Source organism: Neoarius graeffei, chromosome 27, assembly GCF_027579695.1.
Source record: "Neoarius graeffei isolate fNeoGra1 chromosome 27, fNeoGra1.pri, whole genome shotgun sequence".
Lineage (NCBI taxonomy): Eukaryota > Metazoa > Chordata > Actinopteri > Siluriformes > Ariidae > Neoarius > Neoarius graeffei.
In genome coordinates this window covers 27,436,469-27,460,582 of record NC_083595.1, presented here as the reverse complement: position 1 = coordinate 27,460,582, position 24,114 = coordinate 27,436,469, and the positions used below count along the sequence as shown (strand labels likewise).

General features: G+C 40.8%; 1 protein-coding gene across 1 annotated transcript in view; it reads left to right on the top strand.

The window, feature by feature from the left end:
• Positions 1–20,768, top strand: part of aprt (adenine phosphoribosyltransferase) — a 57,346-nt gene extending 36,578 nt beyond the window's left edge. Inside the window, exons 3-5 of the mRNA XM_060911421.1 lie at positions 5,697–5,830; positions 18,386–18,464; positions 20,043–20,768. Coding sequence (XP_060767404.1) covers positions 5,697–5,830; positions 18,386–18,464; positions 20,043–20,179 — 350 coding nt within the window. The 3' untranslated portion in view covers positions 20,180–20,768. The remainder of the gene's footprint in view (positions 1–5,696; positions 5,831–18,385; positions 18,465–20,042) is intronic.
• The last annotated feature ends 3,346 nt before the right edge of the window (positions 20,769–24,114 follow it).

Sequence of the window (24,114 nt, the reverse complement as noted above, 5' to 3'; positions counted from 1 at the left end):
TTTAACAAATATTTACAGCACTGACAGTGATGCATCTAGTCATTATGTATAGAAAATTAAGTTACGTGAATATATAAGTAATGTTTTATACATGTAGCTGCCATTATAATGCCTCCTTTAATCACCCTACAGGATCTCACTTTTCTTAACAATTTTTAAATTTCTTTCTCCTGAAAATGGTTTCCGTAATAGTATGTATAGTTGAGGTTTTACTGCCCCAGCCAGTAAAATAGGTGAGTGCCTCTTCTAACGCATCCATTTTTCGTTCCACAATTTAGGAAGTGTTTAATCTGGGGAGAGTCAGTGAGTCACGTGTGAAGGGAAGTAGAAGCAGTCAAACATCCCCTAAAAAAAAAGTGAGACCTCCATAGAGAAAATTGTGGATGTGTACTAAACGGAACGGTACTAAAATGATCAGACAACCGCCGAGTTTAGTGAAAATCGGTACTTTTTCTTAAAGGAGGTCCGAGAAAAATACCAATGTGGCTGATCCGGATGGAAACCCTGGTGAAAAATAAATGTATTTATTAGTGCTGTCAAAAATGTCGCGTTATTAACGCGTTAACTTGACTCAATTTTAACGGCGATAATTTTTTTATCGCGAGATTAACGCTCTGTGACATGATGTAGGTTTTTCATAAGCTTTTGAAACTGCTAGGAACTTGGAACAGAGACTTCGCCTAGAAAAACGACAGCAGCTAGACTGTAATGCCGCGCCCCGCACAGCTAGAGTCCTCTGCCCTCCTCCCCCCAAAAAACCAGCGCGGGCAGGGTGCACTAGTAGAGATGGGATTTATGGCTCTTTGATGGGATCCGCATCTTTGTGATCCCTTCTTTGAAAAGAGCCATTCAAAAGACTGGCTCATTTGGCTCTTTTTAAATATTTATTCAGTTTTAAGAAGACAGCGTCTAAAGAAGCCAGATCCCTCTGAACTGTAAACTCAATGCTATCCCAGAAATCCTTCCTGTAATATGCAAATTTGGCCGCCTCTGATTGGACAGCGCGACGCATCAACAGGCAGAAAGTGTAAAAGTACAAAATGTGTTAAGTGAGCCGAAACAGTAAAGATCAGATTCAATGCAATATTTATCAACGAACGACTTAAAGTTAATATAATAGTGTACTTTATATTATAATCAAGCATGTCAAGCCTACCGTCACTGTGTAACCTGTCTCTCTGAGTTGTAGACTAACTCAAGCAGTAGATCACTTCACTCATGGTTCTCTTGCTAGCCCCGCGCCTCGGGACGAAGAGCCACGGTGCTCGGCTTAGGTTTCACTTTGCAGTGGCTGTGTCAAGACGTGTTGTGCTTTGCAATAAAAAAAAAAAAAAAACAACATTGGTACAAAGCAAGCCCATTCACTTTTTTATGCTGATAAGAGAATTACAATGGTTTTTCATGTGACAAAAATGTGCGATTAAATCGCGATTAATCGCGAGTTAACTATGATAGTCGCGACATTAATCGCGATTAAATATTTTAATCGCTTGACAGCACTAGTATTTATTGTATTTAAAGTATATTCATATTTTCAAAAGTATATTGAAAATGTACTTACACAAATTGTACTTTTTGTAAATATATAAAAAGTATACTAACATCACGCTTTCACGCTAACACTTTTAACACACTTTAAAATAATTATACTATATTACACTTTATAGAAATATATTATACTAAAATATACTTTAAGTGAAAGTTGTGTAATTTAGCACATAAAAGTACACTAAATACACTTCAAGTTACACTTTTCTACAATTTAATTACAATTAAAATATATTCAGTACAAAATTAGTTGTTCCAAAATAGCATGCCTCAAGTTAACTAATCATAAACACACTTGAAGTATATTGATGATTAGTGTGGCTTCAAGTACACAAAAGTATGTTAAATTTTAGTAGCACATTTATTTTTCACCAGGGAATTAAATACAGATAAACAGAGTAGCGCTTGTAAAATACGAAATTATCCCAGGACTCCATGTAAATGTAATCCCATCAAGGTAAGGCTGTTCACTGAACTGAGTATACACTGATTTATTTAAAGCAGTGATCATTAACACACTAACTCTGAAACTCAGGGATTTCTAGCGAGTTCAAGGATTCTGCTGGGATTTTAAAGGTGAAGACAGATTTAATGCCTTTCTGAGCCCGTTTTCTGCTAAATGCACTTTCCCTTTCTAACTCTATTTACAGCGATGGTGTGCATTGTTACAACCCCAGATCAGAAAAAGTTGGGACAGTGTGGAAAATGCAAATTTAAAAATAAAAATAAAAAGCTGTGATTTTCTACAATTCCTTTGGCTTGTATTTCATTGCAGACAGAATGAACCCAAGATATTTCATGTTTTGTCTGGGCAACTTAATTTCATTTTATTAATAGACATCAATTCCTGCCTTTGATTGATTGATTTGTTTTTTCAGTTTTAATTTCAAATCCAACATACCATCCTACGGAAGCTGCGAGAGGCCCTTCATATAATCTTTTTTTTTTATTCACCTTGTTATCCCGAGATAACGACATAATTAATTCAGGATCTCGAGAAAACAACACAGCTAATTCGAGATCTCGAGAAAACAAAACCGTTATTTCGAGATCTCGAGAAAACAAAATTATTTCATGATCTCAGCTGGATCACTGTATCTCCGTCGGTAGAGACGAAGCCGGGCCAGTCTTCTGCGGAGGTGCCGCGGACTAATTCTGAAATTATCCCTTATTAAAAGACTTAATCCCCTGATCAGAATATTGCCTTATTAGGTGATCGATTATTCCAGACATTCTAATGACCAAAGTTGCGTCTATACAGAATGAGAAATAGCCCCAAAGTCAGCATATCACAAGTCTCTTGGCGCACCTGAATGAACCATTTCTCAGCTGTTTACTCGAGATCATGAAATAACGGTTTTGTTTTCTCGAGATCTCGAATTAGTTGTGTTGTTTTCTCGAGATCCTGAATTAATTATGTCGTTATCTCAGAATAACGGTTTTGTTTTCTCGAGATCTCGAATTAGACTACGTTCAGACTGCACCCTGAAACGACCCATATCCGATTTTTTTGCCCATATGCGACCTGTATCCGATTTGTTATTGACAATCTGAATGACCGATCCGATTTTTTCACATGCGACCCAGGCCGCTTGGATATGTGGTCCTAATTCCGATGCATATCCGTTATTTTCACATGCGACTGCAGTCTGACCGGACAGGTCGCATTCATGCGACCTACACGTCATCAACAAGAGACAAACGTCACTATTCTGCGTTGGCTAATCCCGCCTCTTTGGTGGAAAACAACAACATTTGTACAGTTTTCAGAATTTAAATAGACTTTTATAGAATTGATCAAGCTAATGGTGGATTTGGTAGGGACCTGGATGTTAAATCATCCTGTATTATAAGATTGTTCTGGAAATTTCCAGTAACTTGACACCTTCGGTCTCATTAGTCTGCTGCCCACATTAATCAGATTATTGTGTGAGTTCCGCCGCCACCACAAAAACCACATCGCCAGGTCTCGCCTCATCTCCATGCTTTACTTGCAAACTTGAAGAGTGCGCTTTTTTTTTTGTTTACGTATTACGTAGAGGTGCTTATTACGTGTCAATTTGCGCATGCGGGACACTTTTGGGTCGTTTTCCGTTCGTATTGGAGATCGCATACAAGTCTCATATAATTGGTAATGTGAACGGCCTAACAAAAAAATCGGATTTCACAACAAATCGGATATGGGTCGTTTCAGGTTGCAGTCTGAATGTAGTGTTAGTTGTGTTGTTTTCTCGATATCCTGAATTAATTATGTCGTTATCTCGGGATAACAAGGTGAATAAAAAAAGGATTATATGAAGGGCCTCTCTCGGCTTCCGTACCTTCCCTACATTTTCTGATATAAGGTTATATTTTTTATTAATGCGGGTTTATTTTATTATTATTATGATATATTTTTTAAATACCCCCACTCTGGGGGGGGGGGGGGGGGGGGGGGGGTGTACTGGTTTACCTCTGTCTGGCCATCCGTCCGAAACACCCGTTTTCTCAGCAACCACAAATCCTAGCCACTTGGTACCAAACTTCAGCTTGGGGTTCTATACCATGTATACTGTTTTCAGGTCTGTCGCACATCAACTTCCTGTTTACCGACTTGATGTATTTACGAAACATTTAGTGTGGATTTACAAAATTTTCACAACACTTTTCTCAGCAACTACAAATCACAACTGCTTGATATTTGGTACCGAGCTTCAGCTTGGGGTTCTATACCATGTGTACCGTTTTCGGGTCTGTCGCACATCGACTTCCTGTTTACCGACTGAATGTATTTGCGAAACATGTAGGGTGGATTTTGATGTGATTTCAAGAAGCAAAATGCTATTTCAAAATGTCAGTTTACCAGGATGCTATTTGAAATCCCTGGGGAGAGACACTGCTTTACTTGAACTTACTTGTTTCAGGGTTAATTATTTGTTGAAGTCAACATTCATAATAAGTGTCCTATTCCTTCGATTGCTTGCATTCTGATATAAGCGAGAGCGGGGGGATACGTAAGTGAGCAGTAGCTCACAGTTGATCTTGTATTTGTACGTCTGCCTTCAGGGTAAAAAGGCACGTCTTATTTTATCAGCAAGCCAAGAAATACTAGTTACTTCCCATTAAGTAATTTGGATAGGTAAGACTTGATCTCTACAGCAGTACCACATATCTATAAACCTTTATCTACACTCTGTCTCTCACTCACTCATTCGCACGCATACAAAGATCCTTTTAACCGTGAATGTAAGTATGTCACTTGAATGTGAAATAATGATATAATTGGATTGATCATTGATGAGCTGATATTCAGTATAACACCACTTCATCATGTGAGCTTGCTTAAGTCATGTTGCAACCTTGCCGGATATCCAGTTGATCGTGTGTTACTGTGGTTTCTTTTATTGTGGCGTTTATAGGAAATAGCCGTGTGTTACGGTGAAATGCACGGTTGTAGTTCATGCTGGCATGAACGATGCTTCACATTAGCATGCAAAGATAATGTGCCTTTCCTGGATTCTGTTGCGAGCTTTAAAAGCCAGTTCAAATCGTATCATACCCTCTAGAGCAGTTATTGTAATAGGAAGGTCACTTCTTCACCCTTTTAACAACTCATGAAAGATTTATGCTCGTTTCTATCCCAGTAATCTCGGCTTGCTCTGGCAATGTCCAGCATTTGTCTGAAGAGACGGTTTGCCTTCAAATTAAAGAGCTGCCTCCAGAACGTTGCCAACTACGGCTTGTGCTGCATGTTTCAGCTGCCCTTAAACCACTTTAGAAAATCATTTTAGCTAATCCTGTTCAACATGGATTAGAAATGAAATGAGTCCATTAAGTATCAAATAACCACAGATTGTCAGATGTTGGCTTTTATATATCAGACTAGTTTAAACAGGATTAAATGGACTCCATGCCACTTTAAAAAAAAAAAAAAGTCAATTATTTTTTTAATCATGGTCAATGGGAGTTTAGTGGTGAAAGTGCAATACTAGTGACTAGAAGGAGTCTCCAGTAATTCCAGAGAACCTAATGTTCAGCTGTATGTTGAAATAGGTTGATTTAATTTAAGGTTATAACAAGGGACTTTTTTGAGAGAGTCTGTTTCTTGTGATGAGATTTACTAGATATTATTATTGCTAATGTTATCAATTGTATTCCTTGTTTTGCAGGTCTGGATGCCCGTGGCTTCTTGTTTGGGCCTCTTTTGGCCCAGAGATTGGGAATCGGCTTTGTCTTGGTCAGGAAGAAGGGGAAACTTCCTGGTCCCACAGTGTCTGTAAAGTACACACTTGAATATGGCACGGTGAGGATCGCCACTGTGCTACTTGTTATTCAACTCTTTGCAGAAATGATTTGATTTCTGTCTTTCTCCTTCTTAAACAAGAATACATGGACCATTGTTCCCACACACATTCAAGTACTTTCACTTAATAATAATCATCTCATCTCATTATCTCTAGCCGCTTTATCCTGTTCTACAGGGTCGCAGGCAAGCTGGAGCCTATCCCAGCTGACTACGGGCGAAAGGCGGGGTACACCCTGGACAAGTCGCCAGGTCATCACAGGGCTGACACATAGACACAGACAACCATTCACACTCACATTCACACCTACGGTCAATTTAGAGTCGCCAGTTAACCTAACCTGCATGTCTTTGGACTGTGGGGGAAACCGGAGCACCCGGAGGAAACCCACGCGGACACGGGGAGAACATGCAAACTCCGCACAGAAAGGCCCTCGCCGGCCACAGGGCTCGAACCCAGGACCTTCTTGCTGCGAGGCGACAGCGCTAACCACTACACCACTATCCCGCCAATAATAAGTTTAATTTATATGGCATCTTTCTCGCACCCAAGAACGCTTTACAATTAGGGGGGGGGGAAAGAGGAAAAAAAAAAAAAAGAGTCCACCAAAAGAGGATCAGGATGTAATTCCAATGGCGTCGCTACCACAGTCTCGCCAAAAGGCGCACAAAGATAAATCCCACACCGCCTACACAGCCACCGTGATGCCGCCGGGCAACATCGCTTGGAACACCGCGCCAAGTACAGAAGCACCGCCACACAGAGTGCTGGACAACCCTGATGTTAAAGAGCAGTGAGTTCCCTGCAGTCCATAGCGAGGAGCACAGGCATCGCTCATGGTGGACCAAGGCCTGAAGGGAACCGACGCTAAAACTGAGTCCCAAGTGACACCGCAACCGGTGCACAAAACATTCAAACAAACATCAAACTATACAAACACAAAAAGAAAAAAAAGGTGGAAAAGAAAAAAAAAAATAATAAAAAGCTCCGGTGAGAAGCAGCAGCCAAAATGCGCACGGCGTACTCTCAACCGGAAACAGAAGTGGTATGTGGAATAAGATGGGTCCTGATTTATGAAGAACGTGATTGAAACCTTTAACACGTCTACCTTGCCAGTCATCCGAATCCCACTGGCACAAAAATTTGTCCAAAAGAAAGATTTGAAAACATTTGTAACAAAGCATAAAGAACCTGGAACAGAATTCAACACCGAGAGATCACCGTTCACCACCCAGAAGGAGGGGGAGTGACCCTCTTCGAGATGAGACCTGAAATGTTACAAGTACATCAGCAAATGTTCCATAGCTCCTTAACTGCTGCTAAAAGAACGGCAGGTTGGGGATAACATGGATGGTACGTCCTCCATGAAATAGATGACTTGCAACCACATGATCAAATTGTGCTACGTCATGAGCGTCCGCCATGGATGTGGATATACAAAGCAACTAAGACGGCAGCCGCTGAAAGCGTGTCTCTAAACAATGCTGAATTTTCTCAGTATTACAACGATTTGAACGGTTGAGCGAAGGTTCGATACAAAGAGAGGATAGATATGTGTAGTTTTGACCCATATTATTTAAAAAAGTCAGACTTTTCTGAAGATAAGACGCTTCTACTGACCATCGAGTACCCAGATATCGCGTTCTCTCTGGTTTGGCTGCCGCAGAATCAAATCCGACTTTGGATGAAACACAGCCCATGTGCTGAGTGCGTGCCCAGTCTGGATTGTTTCTATCGTGTAATTTTGCTGGCGCTCCTAAAAGCGAATTGATAATACACGTGTTAAAATTATAACAACGACCGAGTGAATCACGACCAGAGAACGCTCATTTTATAGCAAAATTCTAGCAACACGAAATAAAATTCTTCCATGATGTTATCAAGAAAGCTTTGGAATCTCACCTGAGATAAAATGATTACTGCAAACATGAGCTGTTTTGTTGTTCAGCCGTGCTCGTCTCCTCTCCATACTAAGCCTCAGAGTTTCCTCGCCCTCTTTCCGAATCGCATAAGGAATTCTAAAAAAATCGGAACGTGCCACGGTCACGAGTACTGCCGTGACCACAACCATATACTAGTGCATCTCAAAAAATTTGAATACCATGAAAAAGTTCCTTTTTTTCATAATTTAATTCAAAAAGGCAAACTTTTATATATTCTATATTCATTACATGTAAAGTGAAATATTTAAAGCCTTTTTTGTTTTAATTTTGATGATTATGGCTTATAGCTCATGAAAATCAGAAATCCAGTATCTCAAATTATTAGAATATTCCCGAAGATCAATCAAAAAAAGGATTTACAATACAGAAATGTCCAACTTATGAAAAGTATATTCATTTATACACTCAATACTTGGTTGGGGCTCCTTTACCATGAATTACTGTATCAATGCGGTGTGGCATGGAGGTGATCAGTCTGTGGCACTGCTGAGGTGTTATTGAAGCCCAGGTTGCTTTGATAGTGGCCTTCAGCGTATCTGTATTTTTGGGTCGAGTGTTTCTCATCTTCCTCTTGACAATACCCCATAGATTCTCTATGGGGTTCAGGTCAGGCAAGTTGGCTGGCCAATTAAACACAGTAATATCATGGTCAGCAAACCATTTGGTAGTAGTTTTGGCACTGTGGGTAGGTGCTAAGTCCTGCTGGAAAAGGAAATCAGCATCTCCAAAAAGCTCGTCAGCAGATGGAAGCATGAAGTGCTCTAAAATCTCCTGGTAGATGGCTGTGTTGACTTTGGACTTGATAAAATACAGTGGACCAACACCAGCAGATGACATGGCTCCCCAAATCATCACAGACTGTGGAAACTTCACACTGAGCTTCAAACACCTTGGATTCCGTGCCTCTCAACTCTTCCTCCAGACTCTAGAACCGTGATTTCCAAATTAAATGCAAAATGTACTTTCATCTGAAAAGAGGACTTTGGACCACTGAGCAACAGTTCATTTCTTTCTCTCCTTAGCCCAGATAAGATACTTCTGACATTGTCTCTGGCTCAGGAGTAGCTTGATATTAGGAATGCGAAAGTTGTATCCCCTTTCTTGAAGATGTCTGTTCGTGATGGGTCTTGATACACCGACACCAGCCTCAGTCCACTCCTTGTGAAGCTCTCCCAAGTTCTTGGATCAACTTTTCTTGACAATCCTCTCAAGACTGCGGCCATCCCTGCTGCTTGTGCACCTTTTCCAGCCACCCTTTTCAGCAATGACCTTTTGTGGCTTACCCTCCTTGTGGAGGGCATCAGTGATCATCTTCTGGACAACAGTCAAGTCAGCAGTCTTCCCCATGATTGTGGTTGTGTGTACTGAACTAGACCGAGAGATACACTGTGTTCATACTGTTTTACTCAAACTCGAAATGAAATATTCTAATATTTTGAGATTTTTTTTATGCTTTTGTACTGCATGCCGTACTGATTAAAATTAAAATAGAAAAATGCTTGAAAATTTTAGTTTATGTGTAATGAGTCTGTAATATATAACATTTTCACTTTCTTAAATAACTGATAGAAAATATTGAACTTTTTCACAATATTCTAATTTTTTGAGATGCACTAGTACAGCACAGAGATATGGCAGCGCTAAAAGAATGCTTAAAGCACCGGAAAAACAGAGAGAGTTGTGCACGCGTGACTGTTTTGTATGGAATGTTGCTTGACCCTGTGTTTGTATATCCACCAACATGGCCGACATCCGGGGTTCTATTTTGCTTTGACGTCACTTGCATGTCAAGGATACACAGTCAGGTCTGTAGATATTTGGACACCGAGTAACAGGTTTTGATATTTTAGCTATCTACAACAGTGTATTGTTGTAATTAAATATTAAAGTGCAGACTTCCAGCTTAATGCGAGGATATGTTTATGCAAATCAGGTGAACAATCTAGGAATTACAGCATTTTGTGTGTGGTAAGTGACGAAAGGTAATTGGACGATTGGCTGCTCAGCTGGTCCGTAACCAGTTGGGTGTTATTCCTTCATTATTTCACTTACAAGTAAGCAGATATAAGGACTAATCTGTCTTCAAGTGTTGCGTTTGCATTTGGAATCTGTGGCTGAAGTCTAAAGAGCGGTCACTGCCAGTGAAGCAAGCCGCCATTACGCTGATAAATCAGAACATCCCATCAGAGAGACAACAGAGACATTAGGTGTGGCTCAATCAGGCAAATTCATTGATCAGTGGCAAAGTAAAGAACACACTGTTGAGCTCAGGACTATGGAAAACAACTGTGAGAGATCAACTAGAATTTTTTTTTCCCCCTGGTTAAGAAAAACCCTTTCACAGCAGTTGGCCAGATTAAAAAAAAAAAACCCAACCCCACCCTCCTGGGGGTAGGTGTACGTATACGGCTGTGATTGTTTGGTGTCCACGTACTTTTTTCCGTATACTATGACCTCAGAATAACACTCAATGTTTGTACTTTGAGCCGTCATTCATTATTTAATTTCAGCGCCAATATATACTGTAAACGGTTAAAATAACCGTACAAATATTTACAGACCTGGCTGTGCCACTGTCAAGAGCTGGAAAATGCAGGAGCAAACGACAGTATGGACGCTTTAATCGCAGCATCAGAGCAAGCATTAGATCAATTGAAAGGGGGATAAACCACACCAGACAGAACCCAGATTGCAGACAGTATAAAGAAGCCCGTGAGACAATCCAGGCAGAAAGAGAAGACACTCAGAGGAACAACCAAGTGACAGGAAGAACCACTGAGAATGGAGGAAAACAACCAAGCCAAGATCTCACGGGACCTCCTGATCCAGACAGCCATGTGAAAAGTTAAATGTGACGTAATGCCATTAGTGAGATGATCACATGAAGCCTCAAAGCTCAAGTGAGAATAGTAAAGGATTCCAGTACAGACGAGGACGAGCTGGTCTTAGGAATAGCAGAACGCTTAAAGTTCAGGCTGGTGCTACGAGGCCAGTATCTGAGAAAATAGAACGGCGTGATTTTAAAAAAATATCTACAGTCGTAACCAGATATTTTCTATCGTAATAATCACGTCTTGACACGTTCCATCAAGTCAGTTTTTATATGACTGGTGTAAAAACGAGGGAGAGCAGTGTTTCTCGAGTCACTTAGGAATTCAGCTGAATGTTTGGAAAAGGGCAAGCGGTTTCTGACTGATCAGTAGGACGGTTCTAGCATCCTCCATACAGCGGCCTCTTCGGAGCAAACAATTTCAAGAGAATACAAGAACGGTGTAAAAAGCACAAATCGGTTGTTTGTAATACACGGGACACAAACGGTGAAATTGCATCGAAAGTCACGATTTGTGTTTCCTTCGAACATACCACTTGCTGAATTTTGTTTTGATAGAGCAACAATAGCCAAAGACTTTCAAGTGCATATAGACCCTTCCCACTGACGTCACCGGAAACCGGAAGTAAACAAACCCTGCGCCATATTGGAAGACCAACAAACTCGTGATTAGGGGGAAATAACGGCAGCGCGTGGAATTTAAACCCACGAGGCACTTGATTCATCATAAACCTACAATGGTAAACTTTTGTGCTGTGTTAGGGTGTTCCAACAAAGCTGATGGGAAAGGTGAAAAGAAGTCTTTCTACAGATACCAGCTGTGATTGAGACACAAGGGGAGCAAACCAAGGAGCTTTCTGCCAGGAGACAGAGAATAAGTGCATTACTGAGTGTCTGTGAGCAAAGGAGAGCCTGAACGTTGCAACCTCCCTATTGGCTGTTTATTGGCTGTTTGTAAAAATGTATCAATTGTTGCCCTTCATCGCGGACTCGAGAGACGAGACCTGACGAGTTAGATCGTTGGTAGCAGAACAAAATGTCTGGACACAAATCGGGTTTTCAGAAAAGGAAAGAAAATAAACGGAGGGTCGAAAATACAAAAAAGGAGGCAGAAAAAGCAAAACGAGTTTTAAGGTAGGACAAATGGTTACTTTTCTGAGGCAGCCCGCCGTGGCTGCCTGCAGGCTTATTTATTATAGCCCATTTAGTTAAAATAGTTGATCTAAAATGTTTATAGTTATGTGATGGTTGTCCTCAGTGTTCGAACTATGCCGATATTTTTGGGGGGTTCCTTTTTTTCCCTGGGGGGTGCTTGCACTTGTCTCGGAGTGCGGATCTCCAAACACATGAGAAGCCTATCTTACGCACATATCACGCGGACTCCACACCTCCACACACGCATCGCGTCTGAAGTCATAACTCATCAGGGGAAATCGTGTCTGCATTGGCATGTTCAAAAAACAACCTCGCGTCAACAATGATACCACACGCAAGAACAAAAAAAACCAGTCAGGCTACTCAACAACCAACCTGGCAGCAGCAGTCATTGTCATATTGGTTTATTTTATCTTTGATGTAAACACAACACTTCGGATATGCAAATGCTTCCCGTTACACACGATTGCTATGTCAATAAACATCATTTTGCCAATATTTTAGAGACCACCCAACATTTCCCAAATCATGTTTTCAAGGGATCTCATGTCTGTTTCAGAGGATCTCGGATCCCCCGAGTACCCCCGTAGTTCGAACACTGGTTGTCCTGATTTAGACTGGTGTGTTTTTTTTTTTTGGGGGGGGGGGGTTTGCGCGATGTTGCACCTGGGTCCAGATTAGGGCAGAACCGGCCCTGGCTACATTTCAGGTGTAGTTTGTTTTATGTATGTATGTACTTGCATAGATGTGTACTTGGTCTTCCAATATGGCGACTACTGAAATCTCGCGGCGCGGTGACGTCATGCGGGAAGGGTCTATACTGTCCAAATATTTAAGTTACTCCATGAAATCGAGTCGTACATGAGCTGATAGCCGACGAGGTACATAACACACAGTTGTCTGTAAGCCATGTACGACGAGATTGAGTGAGTGGAATAACTGCTTTATTCTATCCTCATTCACTGGATTTTGAGAAACTGAGCATTTTTCTTTTTCTTTTTTTGCAAATTCGATAAATAAAAGCTTCATACAAAACATCCGACAAAATCACTTCCACTTAAGCGGACTTCTTAAAATCCCATCAATGGCTGCACGAATTGACTTTTTAGGGTTTTTTTTTTTTTTTAATAGAAAGTGCCGTCTTGCTGTCGTGCCGAGGTACAGAATAGCTTTAGACATATATTTAATTCTTCCTTGGACATTTCAGTTCTCATCTCATCTCATTATCTGTAGCCGCTTTATCCTTCTACAGGGTCGCAGGCAAGCTGGAGCCTATCCCAGCTGACTACGGGCGAAAGGCGGGGTACACCCTGGACAAGTCGCCAGGTCATCACAGGGCTGACACATAGACACAGACAACCATTCACACTCACATTCACACCTACGGTCAATTTAGAGTCACCAGTTAACCTAACCTGCATGTCTTTGGACTGTGGGGGAAACCGGAGCACCCGGAGGAAACCCACGCGGACACGGGGAGAACATGCAAACTCCACACAGAAAGGCCCTCGCCGGCCACGGGGCTCGAACCCGGACCTTCTTGCTGTGAGGCGACAGCGCTAACCACTACACCACCGTGCCGCCCATTTCAGTTCTGTAATTTTCAAATTTCTTTGAGCTTTTGAACCGGTCTAAAAAAATTGACACGTTTTAATGCTTGAAGATGAAGAATGTAAGCAAACCGGTGAAATGACAGTAGGAATTTGTGAAAAAAATGCTATAATAATTCTTGAAAAATAAAAAAAAAGATGTGTTCTTACTATCAAATACTTTCCATATTTTGTTGTTTTTTTTTTTTTTTTGGGGGGGTGGGGGTTTGGTTTTGAGTAGGGTTTTTATTTCGTCCTCGGTTTGTTCAGCAATGTGCTTCATTTTGTTTTTCTCTACTCACGGTATATGAGCTGATAGCCAAGTAGTAGAGTAGCCAATCAGAGTGCACAATTGCTCATATCCTGTGAATGTGGATAGAATAATTTCAGATATTATTATATTGTGAGGAAAATGCCTCTGCAGTGTGCATGGGGCATTAAAACAAGCTGGTGGGGGCAGGTTTCCTGGTGGGAAGAATAGGGGGAGGGTTATGGACAGAATCGGCATGAATCTATAGAGTGCGTGCGTGCGCGCCATCCTGTGGGGTTTGTTTTCATGCAAAAATTAGTCGCTCCACATAATTGGTTAACAAAAGTGTGTCCCTTCTTGCAGCATGATATTGCACCATGTCATGTCACAAGGCGTGTATCATTTCAGAAACATCACCGGGAGGTTTCATTGCATCACTGGCCTGCAGAGTCATCAGTTCTCAAAACTACCAAAAAACACTGAAATGAGGCAGAAAGACCGCAATACATATTTACTTAAAAAATAAATCTGGCATCTTCGAGTCCATGTAGAAGCAAACAGGGATGCTTTATCAACTGTGTACTCAGTGTATGGATATAATAACTGAGATTTAGGCACTGCTTAAAAGAGGAGCTCCTAATGAGTATAAAATGTGTTTGTAAAGTTAATTTTTTTAATGATAAGTGCTGGATAAAAACCCATCTAATGTAAATAAAGATCCACATTTCATTATTTGGAGGTTAAGTGTTTGAGATGTTGCCTTGCGCTTACAATCAGGTTTCCTGTGGCGGTCCACGGACATCGTTCGTACGTACGTACAGGCATCGTACGGTCAAAAGCCATCAAAACTCGGGTCAGTGCATGACCATATTCTCAAAGGAATAGAAAATGTAAAGTAAATACATGCATGGGTTGGTAGCTTGTAATATTGAGAGTCTGTAAGAAAAGTTTCAGGCATGTTTGACCATTTATGAGAAAGTTGTGAGCGTTTTTGTATCGCTGCTGTAACGCCACCAGGAGGCGGCCATGTTGCCTGTTGGAAGGGCGATGTGTGACGTCATTTGGGTGCAAGGCTGAGTGTAGCTCTTCAGTACTGAAGGGGCAAAGCGAAAGGTCTACTAAGGTGACAATGTCGAGATGTATAAAAAATTTTCCACTATACATCTGAAATAGGCCAGGGCTTTTCAAAGTGTGGGGCGCGCCTCCCCTAGGGGGCGCCAGAGTTCTTCAGGGGGGCGCAACGTGAGGAAAAATAAACCAGAATAAGTTACTATTGCGGACATTTAGCGAACTTCAGCTAGCCTTTGCCAGAGACAGAATGGATCGATGTTTAGTACCTAAAGCTACAGTGAGTGAGGAGACAGAGTCTGGGCCAAGCAAAAAAAGAAGGAAGTATGACCACGATTATTTAAAGTTTGGATTTTCATGGACTGGATCTGAAGATGCTCCACTGCTACAGTGTTGTCTGCCAAGGGGTGCTAGCTAACTATGCTAGGAGATGTTTAAAATGTGTAAAACAAGATGTTTTTTTTTTAAAAAAAGCACAGATGTTTAAAATGTGTAAAAAAAAAAAAAGTTTTAAAAAGCACAGATGTTTAAAATGTGTAAAAAAGTTTTAAAAAGCACAGATGTTTAAAATGTGTAAAAAAGAGGTATTAAAAAAGCACAGATGTTTAAAATGTGTAAAAAAAAAGATGTTTTAATAAAGCTCATATGTTTTAAATGTGTAAAAAAAAAGAGGTTTTCAAAAAGCACAGATGTTTAAAATGTGTAAAAGAAAAAAATGTGTACAACCATTTTTTTAAAAATACGAACGGAACGGGGGTGTCGTGGCTCGGGTGGATGAGGCGCCGTGCCGTGGGTCTGGGGACCCGGGTTCAATTCTGACCCGGGTTCGATTCTGACCCAGGGTCGATTCCCGATCCCCCTCTCCCGCTCGTTTCCTGTCTCTGCACTGTCCTATCCGATAAAGGTGAAAAAAGCCCCCCAAAAATATTTAAAAAATATATATATGAATGGAACATCAAGTATAACAACAAAAATTGTAAGGGGGGCGGTGTTGTTTATTTGCTGTCTGAGGGGGGGCTGACTCTCCCACACTTTGAAAACCCCTGAAATAGGGTATTAATGAGCTGCAAACCTGACTTACAGACAAACCTGAACTCTTTACCTGTAAAACGAAGCTTAAACTGTGTGTTCTACTGCTTGTTAGCATGCTCTCCACTCAAGTCATGAAAAACTTCAAGACGTCCCCAGGCTAGCCTACCGTAATTACCATAGTAGACAGTCCAACCCCTGCAGCAACGCAGAAAGAGGGTAAACAAACACTGCTTTACTATCCAGGATTCAGCAGGATGCACTTGTACGAAAAAAGGTGGAAATATTGCCAGAAACACCCGAGCTGCTGGTATGGTGTGGATTTATTTGGTAAAATTCATACATGTAAAAGATACAGTATAAATAGCACCGAGGATAACACAAAGTACAAAATGCACTTATTTCCAATGTGGTCATCTTGATGACAGCAGGAAGCGATAAAATATAAGAAACAATTTTGTCAATTTATAAACGATGAAAAAGTCATAAAAGATGTATGCTAACTGTAATGATCACAGTACAACTAGATTACAGAAACGGCACCAAAATGATTAAAAATTAGGTTACATACACATCATAAAACTGGGTTTGGAATTTGCTCCATAAAAACTGTTTCACCTGTTTCTTAAAACGATCACGTGTTTGACTAGATTGCAGTGATCGAGGTCGGCTATTCCACAGACAGATTCCCGTCTACCTAAAAGAACTCCGAATGGTTTAGGTAAAGTATGATGTCACTTACAATACACGGCCATATTCGACGTAATGGACCATAGCGCCAGCGATATTTCTTCACTGATTTCCTCGAGTATTTCGGACAATGACACGAATAACGATGATGATGATCATGATAAACAAGCATTACCATATCAATTAGTTACACACAAGTGAACAATATTTATAGAGTTGTTTTAGTCATTACTGAGGCTTTTTTGACAATTCCAAACCCAGTTTTGGTGGTTTAGGTAGTGATTTATGGAATCTGGCCAAAACAAATGAATAACTGCTGGGAAAAATGAACGAATTTTGTTTTATGTAATTCACAGTGCTGTATCAGATCTACAAAGATGGCACACGTCAAATAAACAGTTCTACGGTATTTCACCCCTTCTAACCACCAGGGGTGACATCTCACACCCGGATATCCACACTGAGACAGACCTTCAGTAAAGTCATGAACATCACGTTATCACTATGTAGTATAAATATGGAGGTGATTTATAGGAAATTGTGCATGCTGATTGGTCGAGAAATTCTGACTATTTCCGAATGATCACATCAAGTGACTCGGCAGAATGACAGCCAATCGCTTTGTCAGCGTAAGTGAGGAAGAATTACAAATGATGAAAGAAAATGCTGTTCCTAAAAGCACTAAAGATGCTATGACGTTTGGTCTAAAACTATTCAAGGGTGAGGTGGAATTGTGGTTTATCTATTTCAAAACAAAGTATTTTATGGGAGTCGGTATAGAAAAGTGCCACAAGTCTGTGCAGCACCTTTATTACGTTTGCATGCCACTTTTGAGGTTTGAAATAAATTTTTTTTTTTTAAATAATCACCTGTGTATTTATGCTAAAACAATTATCTGCTTCCGGCTCGGTGAATATCGGTGATTATTATACACACGGGCCACTTTTTCCATTGAATAAAAATGTATTCTATGCCCTTCTAGTGGGTTTATTGATGGCATACAATATCATATCACTTATCCTCCATGTATTACGCCACTCTCTGCAATGGAGAATGAGCATGCAACATTGTTATAATATTGCACAATGTCAAGACAGCACATCACATGTCGGAGCTCACGCGAAGATCCAATGACAGCTTTTCTGCTGCACAGGCGCACAATCATTTCTTTGTCTGCCGGGAAAGAGAGAAGACGAGGCTAATCCAGTGCTTGGATTAAGCACGAAATAAATAAACTGAAAACTGAAACTAAAGACGTGTTGAACACCCAAAAGGCTACTAAACGTCATTATATATTCTTCACGCATATTTACAAGAGAAAAACATACCAACGGACATCGAAAAACTGGAAGAGAGACACGTCGGAGATGAGGTTTGCTTTGTTCAAAGTGGAAGATTTTGAGAGAATTTTTGCTGCCAGGTCGCTCTGTTGTGTGTAGCTGTCGGTGTTGATTTTAAAAGTAACAAATTAAATTACACAGGGAAAATAATAATAATATTCAGCTTGACTGTGCTAGTATTGGCCTTCGCTAACACTACACCAGCTAGAAGGTAACTACTGCCGCATGCATGAACAGCACCGAGCTCGTGTTGGCCTTTGAGAATGCTGATAGTGTGTGTGTAAAGAGTAATAATATTGACTGGCTTTTTCTCGTGGTCTATCAGATGTATTCCATTCAGCGGCTCGTCTTCGATTCGTTGAATATCTCCGATATACCACTCGGCGCCAGCCAACATTTAAACAATAACCTCGACTTCGTCTCACTTATTATGCACTGAGCCTGAGGAGAATAATTGTTAAATAGAAATATCTGAACTAGTTGAATCAGTTACGATTTTGAGACGGAAGATATCTTTCCTTAACAAATTATTATTCAGACTTTGTGTTGCCACTGTAGTGTTTTTCTTTAATAAGCTTTATGAAACGTTTGAAATTAAGGAGGGATGTCGATTTTAAATACATAGTTGTCTCTGTTTTCTGTCCCGGTTGTGTCTGGCAGGCTGATGTGGAGATCCAGGTTGACGCTGTGGAACCAGGACAGAAGGTTCTCCTCATTGACGACCTGCTGGCTACTGGAGGTGTGTAGGGCTGCACCAACGACTCGATATGTTCAGTAAATACACTACCGTTCAAAAGTTTGGGGTCACTTTGAAATGTCCTTATTTTTGAAAGAAAAGCACTGTTCTTTTCAATGAAGATCACTTTAAACTAATCAGAAATCCACTCTATACATTGCTAATGTGGTAAATGACTATTCTAGCTGCAAATGTCTGGTTTTTGGTGCAATATCTCCATAGGTGTATAGAGGCCCATTTCCAGCAACTCTCACTCCAGTGTTCTAATGGTACAATGTGTTTCCTCATTGCCTCAGGCCAAGTTTACATTAGACCGTATCTGTCTTGTTTTCTTCGCGGATGCACTGTCCGTTTACATTAAACCGCCTGGAAACGCCGGGAAACGGGAATCCGCCAGGGTCCACGTATTCAATCCAGATCGTGTCAGCTCCGGTGCTGTGTAAACATTGAGATACGCGGATACGCTGTGCTGAGCTCTAGCTGGCGTCGTCATTGGACAACGTCACTGTGACATCCACCTTCCTGATTCGCTGGCGTTGGTCATGTGACGCGACTGCTGAAAAACGGCGCGGACTTCCGCCTTGTATCACCTTTCATTAAAGAGTATAAAAGTATGAAAATACTGCAAATACTGATGCAAATACTGCCCATTGTGTAGTTATGATTGTCTTTAGGCTTGCCATCCTTCCACTTGCAAGTGGTAAGTGATATGCGCTGGGATCACACACACAGCGGCTCAGTCCCGAATCACTGCTTGTGCACTTCACTCGCGTGCTCTGTGAGCTGCGCAGGGCCGGAGTGCGCACCCTCCAGAGGGCACTTGCTGTTCAGGGCGGAGTGATTTGGAGCGCGGGATGCCTGCGGAGCCGATCGTATCCGTGTATTGGTGTTGCTGTGTGCACGCAAATCGTGTATTGGTGTTGCTGTGTGCACACTAATCGTTTTAAAAACGTTAATCTGATGATCCGCTGATACGGTCTAATGTAAACATGGGCTCAGAAGGCTAATGGATGATTAGAAAACCCTTGTACAATCATGTTAGCACAGCTGAAAACAGTTGAGCTCTTTAGAGAGGCTATAAAACTGACCTTCCTTTGAGCAGATTGAGTTTCTGGAGCATCACATTTGTGGGGTCGATTAAATGCTCAAAATGGCCAGAAAAATGTCTTGACTATATTTTCTATTCATTTTACAACTTATGGTGGGAAATAAAAGTGTGACTTTTCATGGAAAACACAAAATTATCTGGGTGACCCCAAACTTTTGAACGGTAGTGTAAATCCATGTGTTGTTTCTTAAGAGACACCGGTGAAATCTTTACTTCACATCACAGAGAAGGGTTTCATCTAGTGCTCGGTGAACTATAGCAAGCCGGGGTGTGTGAATGTGCGAGTGTTCAGCTGTAGCTGTCATTGATTTAATGAGGTGACCTGCCTTAAGAATCCGTCTTCTGTTTAATCTTTTTGCTCGAGCTTTCCTCTGCCTGATACTGTAGTATAGTCAGATAACAAAATAATTAATAGTTGCAACCTTTCATGTTTTCAGCACACACACAAAAAAAAATGTCCTGTGTGTTGTCAGGGACGTTGCACGCAACGTGTGAGCTGATGAAGAAGCAGAACGCTCAGATTCTGGGCTGCTTGGTGGTGATCGAGCTGAAGGACCTCCGCGGGGCAGAAAGACTCCCCGCCCCTGTCTTTTCTTTGTTGCAGTACTGAACGTATGCTCACATCTGCACCAATAATTACACAGGCATCAGATTCTTTCGAATCGTATTTTGTCTCTTTAATTAAAGAAAATTGGAGTTTCAGTAATTATCAATTACTTTTAGCAGATATGAGGGTTGTTCAGTGGGACGTTTCGTCCTTGAGATGCCGCTGTACATCGAAATAGGAAACAAGTTCATGTGTCAAATACCAAAGAGTCCTCGTTCCCCTGGTTGAGATATGAATAGTAAAACGTGCTGTGATTTACAGCACTGGTTCTGGGTTATCCAGATGCTGCGTCGAAGCAGGTTTACAGATGTGTTCGTGTATGTTTACAGTTTGTAAAAGATGAAACTGTGCCTGTTCAGACTCCATTCTGCTGTTGGTGAGGTTCATGTTTAAATGTGTTTTGATATCGAAAAGCCTTTGTAATATGGAATTCTTCTTCCATGAAAAATCCATCCTGAACACCCTGCATATTCAAAGTCCTTCCCGCACCATTCATGGCGCCGATCTCCGTTTCGTAGCCCTCGGCCTCTCGCCTACAGTGGTGCTTGAAAGTTTGTGAACCCTTTAGAATTTTCTATATTTCTGCATAAATATGACCTAAAACAACATCAGATTTTCACACAAGTCCTAAAAGTAGATAAAGAGAACCCAGTTAAACAAATGAGACAAAAATATTATACTTGGTCATTTATTTATTGAGGAAAATGATCCAATATTACATATCTGTGAGTGGCAAAAGTATGTGAACCTTTGCTTTCAGTATCTGGTGTGACCCCCTTGTGCAGCAATAACTGCAACTGTACTGGCTTCACAGAATGTCCTAATTCAGCTATCCAGCAAGCTAAACAACTCCACACAATAAGTCCGGGACACCGAGGGTGAAGTTGACTCTTTATATGGAAAATTGTGAAACTGAAACACAGATACATGCACCAGTCAATAAAAGAAATATGAATCTTACAAATAAAAGGTTTGGCTCAGGTGCAATCGATACAAGAGCTAACAGAAGCTAACAGGGTAAATACACTGGTATAGCTAACTCTGGCTGGAAATCATAATGCTCAATGATAATCTTAATCTAATTTCACAGGCACAAACATCACAACTTCATCTCATCTTTACTATGATTTACTTACAGAGAATGCCTTTGAACAACTACACAGAAGGGGGAGCACAACAACAAACTTCCATGCTGCTTATAACCATGCTGTCTAACTTTTTCTTCTTCTCCTCTCTACAGATTTCCTGCAGCTACAGTGTGGGGTGTAAACAATAGGCAAAATAAAAGTCTCTGCATACTTTAACATAAAAACTGCTGGTAGGGCCAGAACAGCAACTAAACATTTCCGGTAACTGTTGATCAGTCCTGCACACCGGCTTGGAGGAATTTTAGCCCATTCCTCCGTACAGAACAGCTTCAACTCTGGGATGTTGGTGGGTTTCCTCGCATGAACTGCTCGCTTCAGGTCCTTCCACAACATTTCAATTGGATTAAGGTCAGGACTTTGATTTGGCCATTCCAAAACATTAACTTTATTCTTCTTTAACCATTCTTTGGTAGAACGACTTGTGTGCTTAGGGTCGTTGTCTTGCTGCATGACCCACCTTCTCTTGAGATTCAGTTCATGGACAGATGTCCTGGCATTTTCCTTTAGAATCTGTTGGTATAATTCAGAATTCATTGTTCCATCAACGATGGCAAGTCATCCTGGCCCAGATGCAGCAAAACAGGCCCAAACAATGATACTACCACCACCATGTTTCACAGATGGGATAAGGTTCTTATGCTGGAATGAACTGTTTTCCTTTCTCCAAACAGAACGCTTCTCATTTAAACCAAAAAGTTCTATTTTGGTCTCATCCGTCCACAAAACATTTTTCCAATAGCCTTCTGGCTTGTCCACATGATCTTTAGCAAACTGCAGAGCAGCAATGTTCTTTTTGGAGAGCAGTGGCTTTCTCTTTGCAACCCTGCCATGCACACCGTTGCTGTTCAGTGTTCTCCTGATGGTGGACTCATGAACATTAACATTAGCCAATATGAGAGAGGCCTTCAGTTGCTTAGAAGTTACCCTGGGGTCCTTTGTGACCTCGCTGACTATTACACGCCTTGCTCTTGGAGTGATCTTTGTTGGTTGACCTCTCCTGGGGAGGGTAACAATGGTCTTGAATTTCCTCCATTTGTACACAATCTGTCTGACTGTGGATTGGTGGAGTCCAAACTCTTTAGAGATAGTTTTGCAACCTTTTCCAGCCTGATGAGCATCAATAACACTTTTTCTGAGGTCCTCAGAAATCTCCTTTGTTCGTGCCATGATACACCTCCACAAACGTGTTGTGAAGATCAGACTTTGATAGATCCCTGTTCTTTAAATAAAACAGGGCGCCCACTCACACCTGATTGTCATCCCGTTGATTGAAAACACCTGACTCTAATTTCACCTTCAAATTAACTGCTAATCCTAGAGGTTCACATACTTTTGCCACTCACAGATATGTAATATTGGATCACTTTCCTCTATAAATAAATGACCAAGTATAATATTTTTGTCTCATTTGTTTAACTGGGTTCTCTTTATCTACTTTTAGGACTTGTGTGAAAATCTGATGATGTTTTAGGTCATATTTATGCAGAAATATAGAAAATTCTAAAGGGTTCACAAACTTTCAAGCACCACTGTATATTACACAGTGGGGTGGCTAGTCCTCTGGGAACCGTGAGAGTTTGACTCCCCACTCGCATCTGTATTGCAGTGTACCTTGCCAGAAGCCACCATTTTTATGATGACCGTTTTAGTATGGCCCGACTGCGAGTAGAACTCGCGACCTTCTGACAGAGAGGCGGACACGCTAACCCCCATGCCCTGTGTATTAATCTTTTATAATTAACATTTTAGGATTTTTTTTTTGGTTAAATTCGGAGTCGTTAAGGTTAAACTTACATCAGTAACATGGTCTATTTTCCTCTTTGGTTAAGAGTTTCCACATTACCCACAACGGGTCTCGTTTATCAGTCTTTTACCAAGTCGTGTGTAAACGTTTGCGTAAGCCAGACCAAACTAAAACGTTCCACCAGATTTACGAAAGCCCCAGAAAGGTTGCTTTTTAAAAAAAATAAATAAATACCCGTATGCATATGTTGATCACTTGCAAATAGTGACGCCCACAAAACTCCTTAAAAGTTCAAATGGTCAGACAGCTGGGAAACACGAAATAAACGATCAGGGTGAAGTTTGAAAGTCAGAAGTTATTTTGACTCACTTCTAAGCTCGTACGAAACCTTTATATCAATCACGTTAATAATAAAAAGCAAGCACTAAATCTTCCATCGACTGAGGCATTTGTTCACGACACGTGGCTATGTGCAAACAGACCAATCCATGTTCCATTTTGTCATAATTGAGTGTTTTACCATTTATGCTTTTTGATTTGGATTTATATATTTTTTTATTATTTTAATATGTATAATGTGAAATGACGTTCTTGTTGGTACTTCCCGACCTCATAAACTAGCATGAGGAAGTGTGTAAACACTGCCTGGTCAAAAAAGTCACACATTAATTTTTCATTGGACCACCTTTAGCTTTGATTAAGGCCTGTATTAGCTGTGGCATTGTTTTGATCAACTTGTGCATCTAACACAGCATTTATTTCCATCCAGAGTCATATTTTTTCACTGAGATCTTGTCTTCACAACAGGAGAGTTGAACCACTCTAAAGTCTTCTCCAGCATCCCAAAGACTTTTTCAATGGGATTAAAGTGCATGTCACGGGTAAATTCAGGAGCAAGATCAGTATAATTCTCCTATTTTATATTAAACTTTGGTCAAATATCTGTCACATTTTGCGTAATACCAGAAAAATTCAGTTGAAATCAAGCCATTTGAGGCGAATTGGTCCGCCTCTGAAAAAACTTGGCATTTGGATTTCCCGGCAAA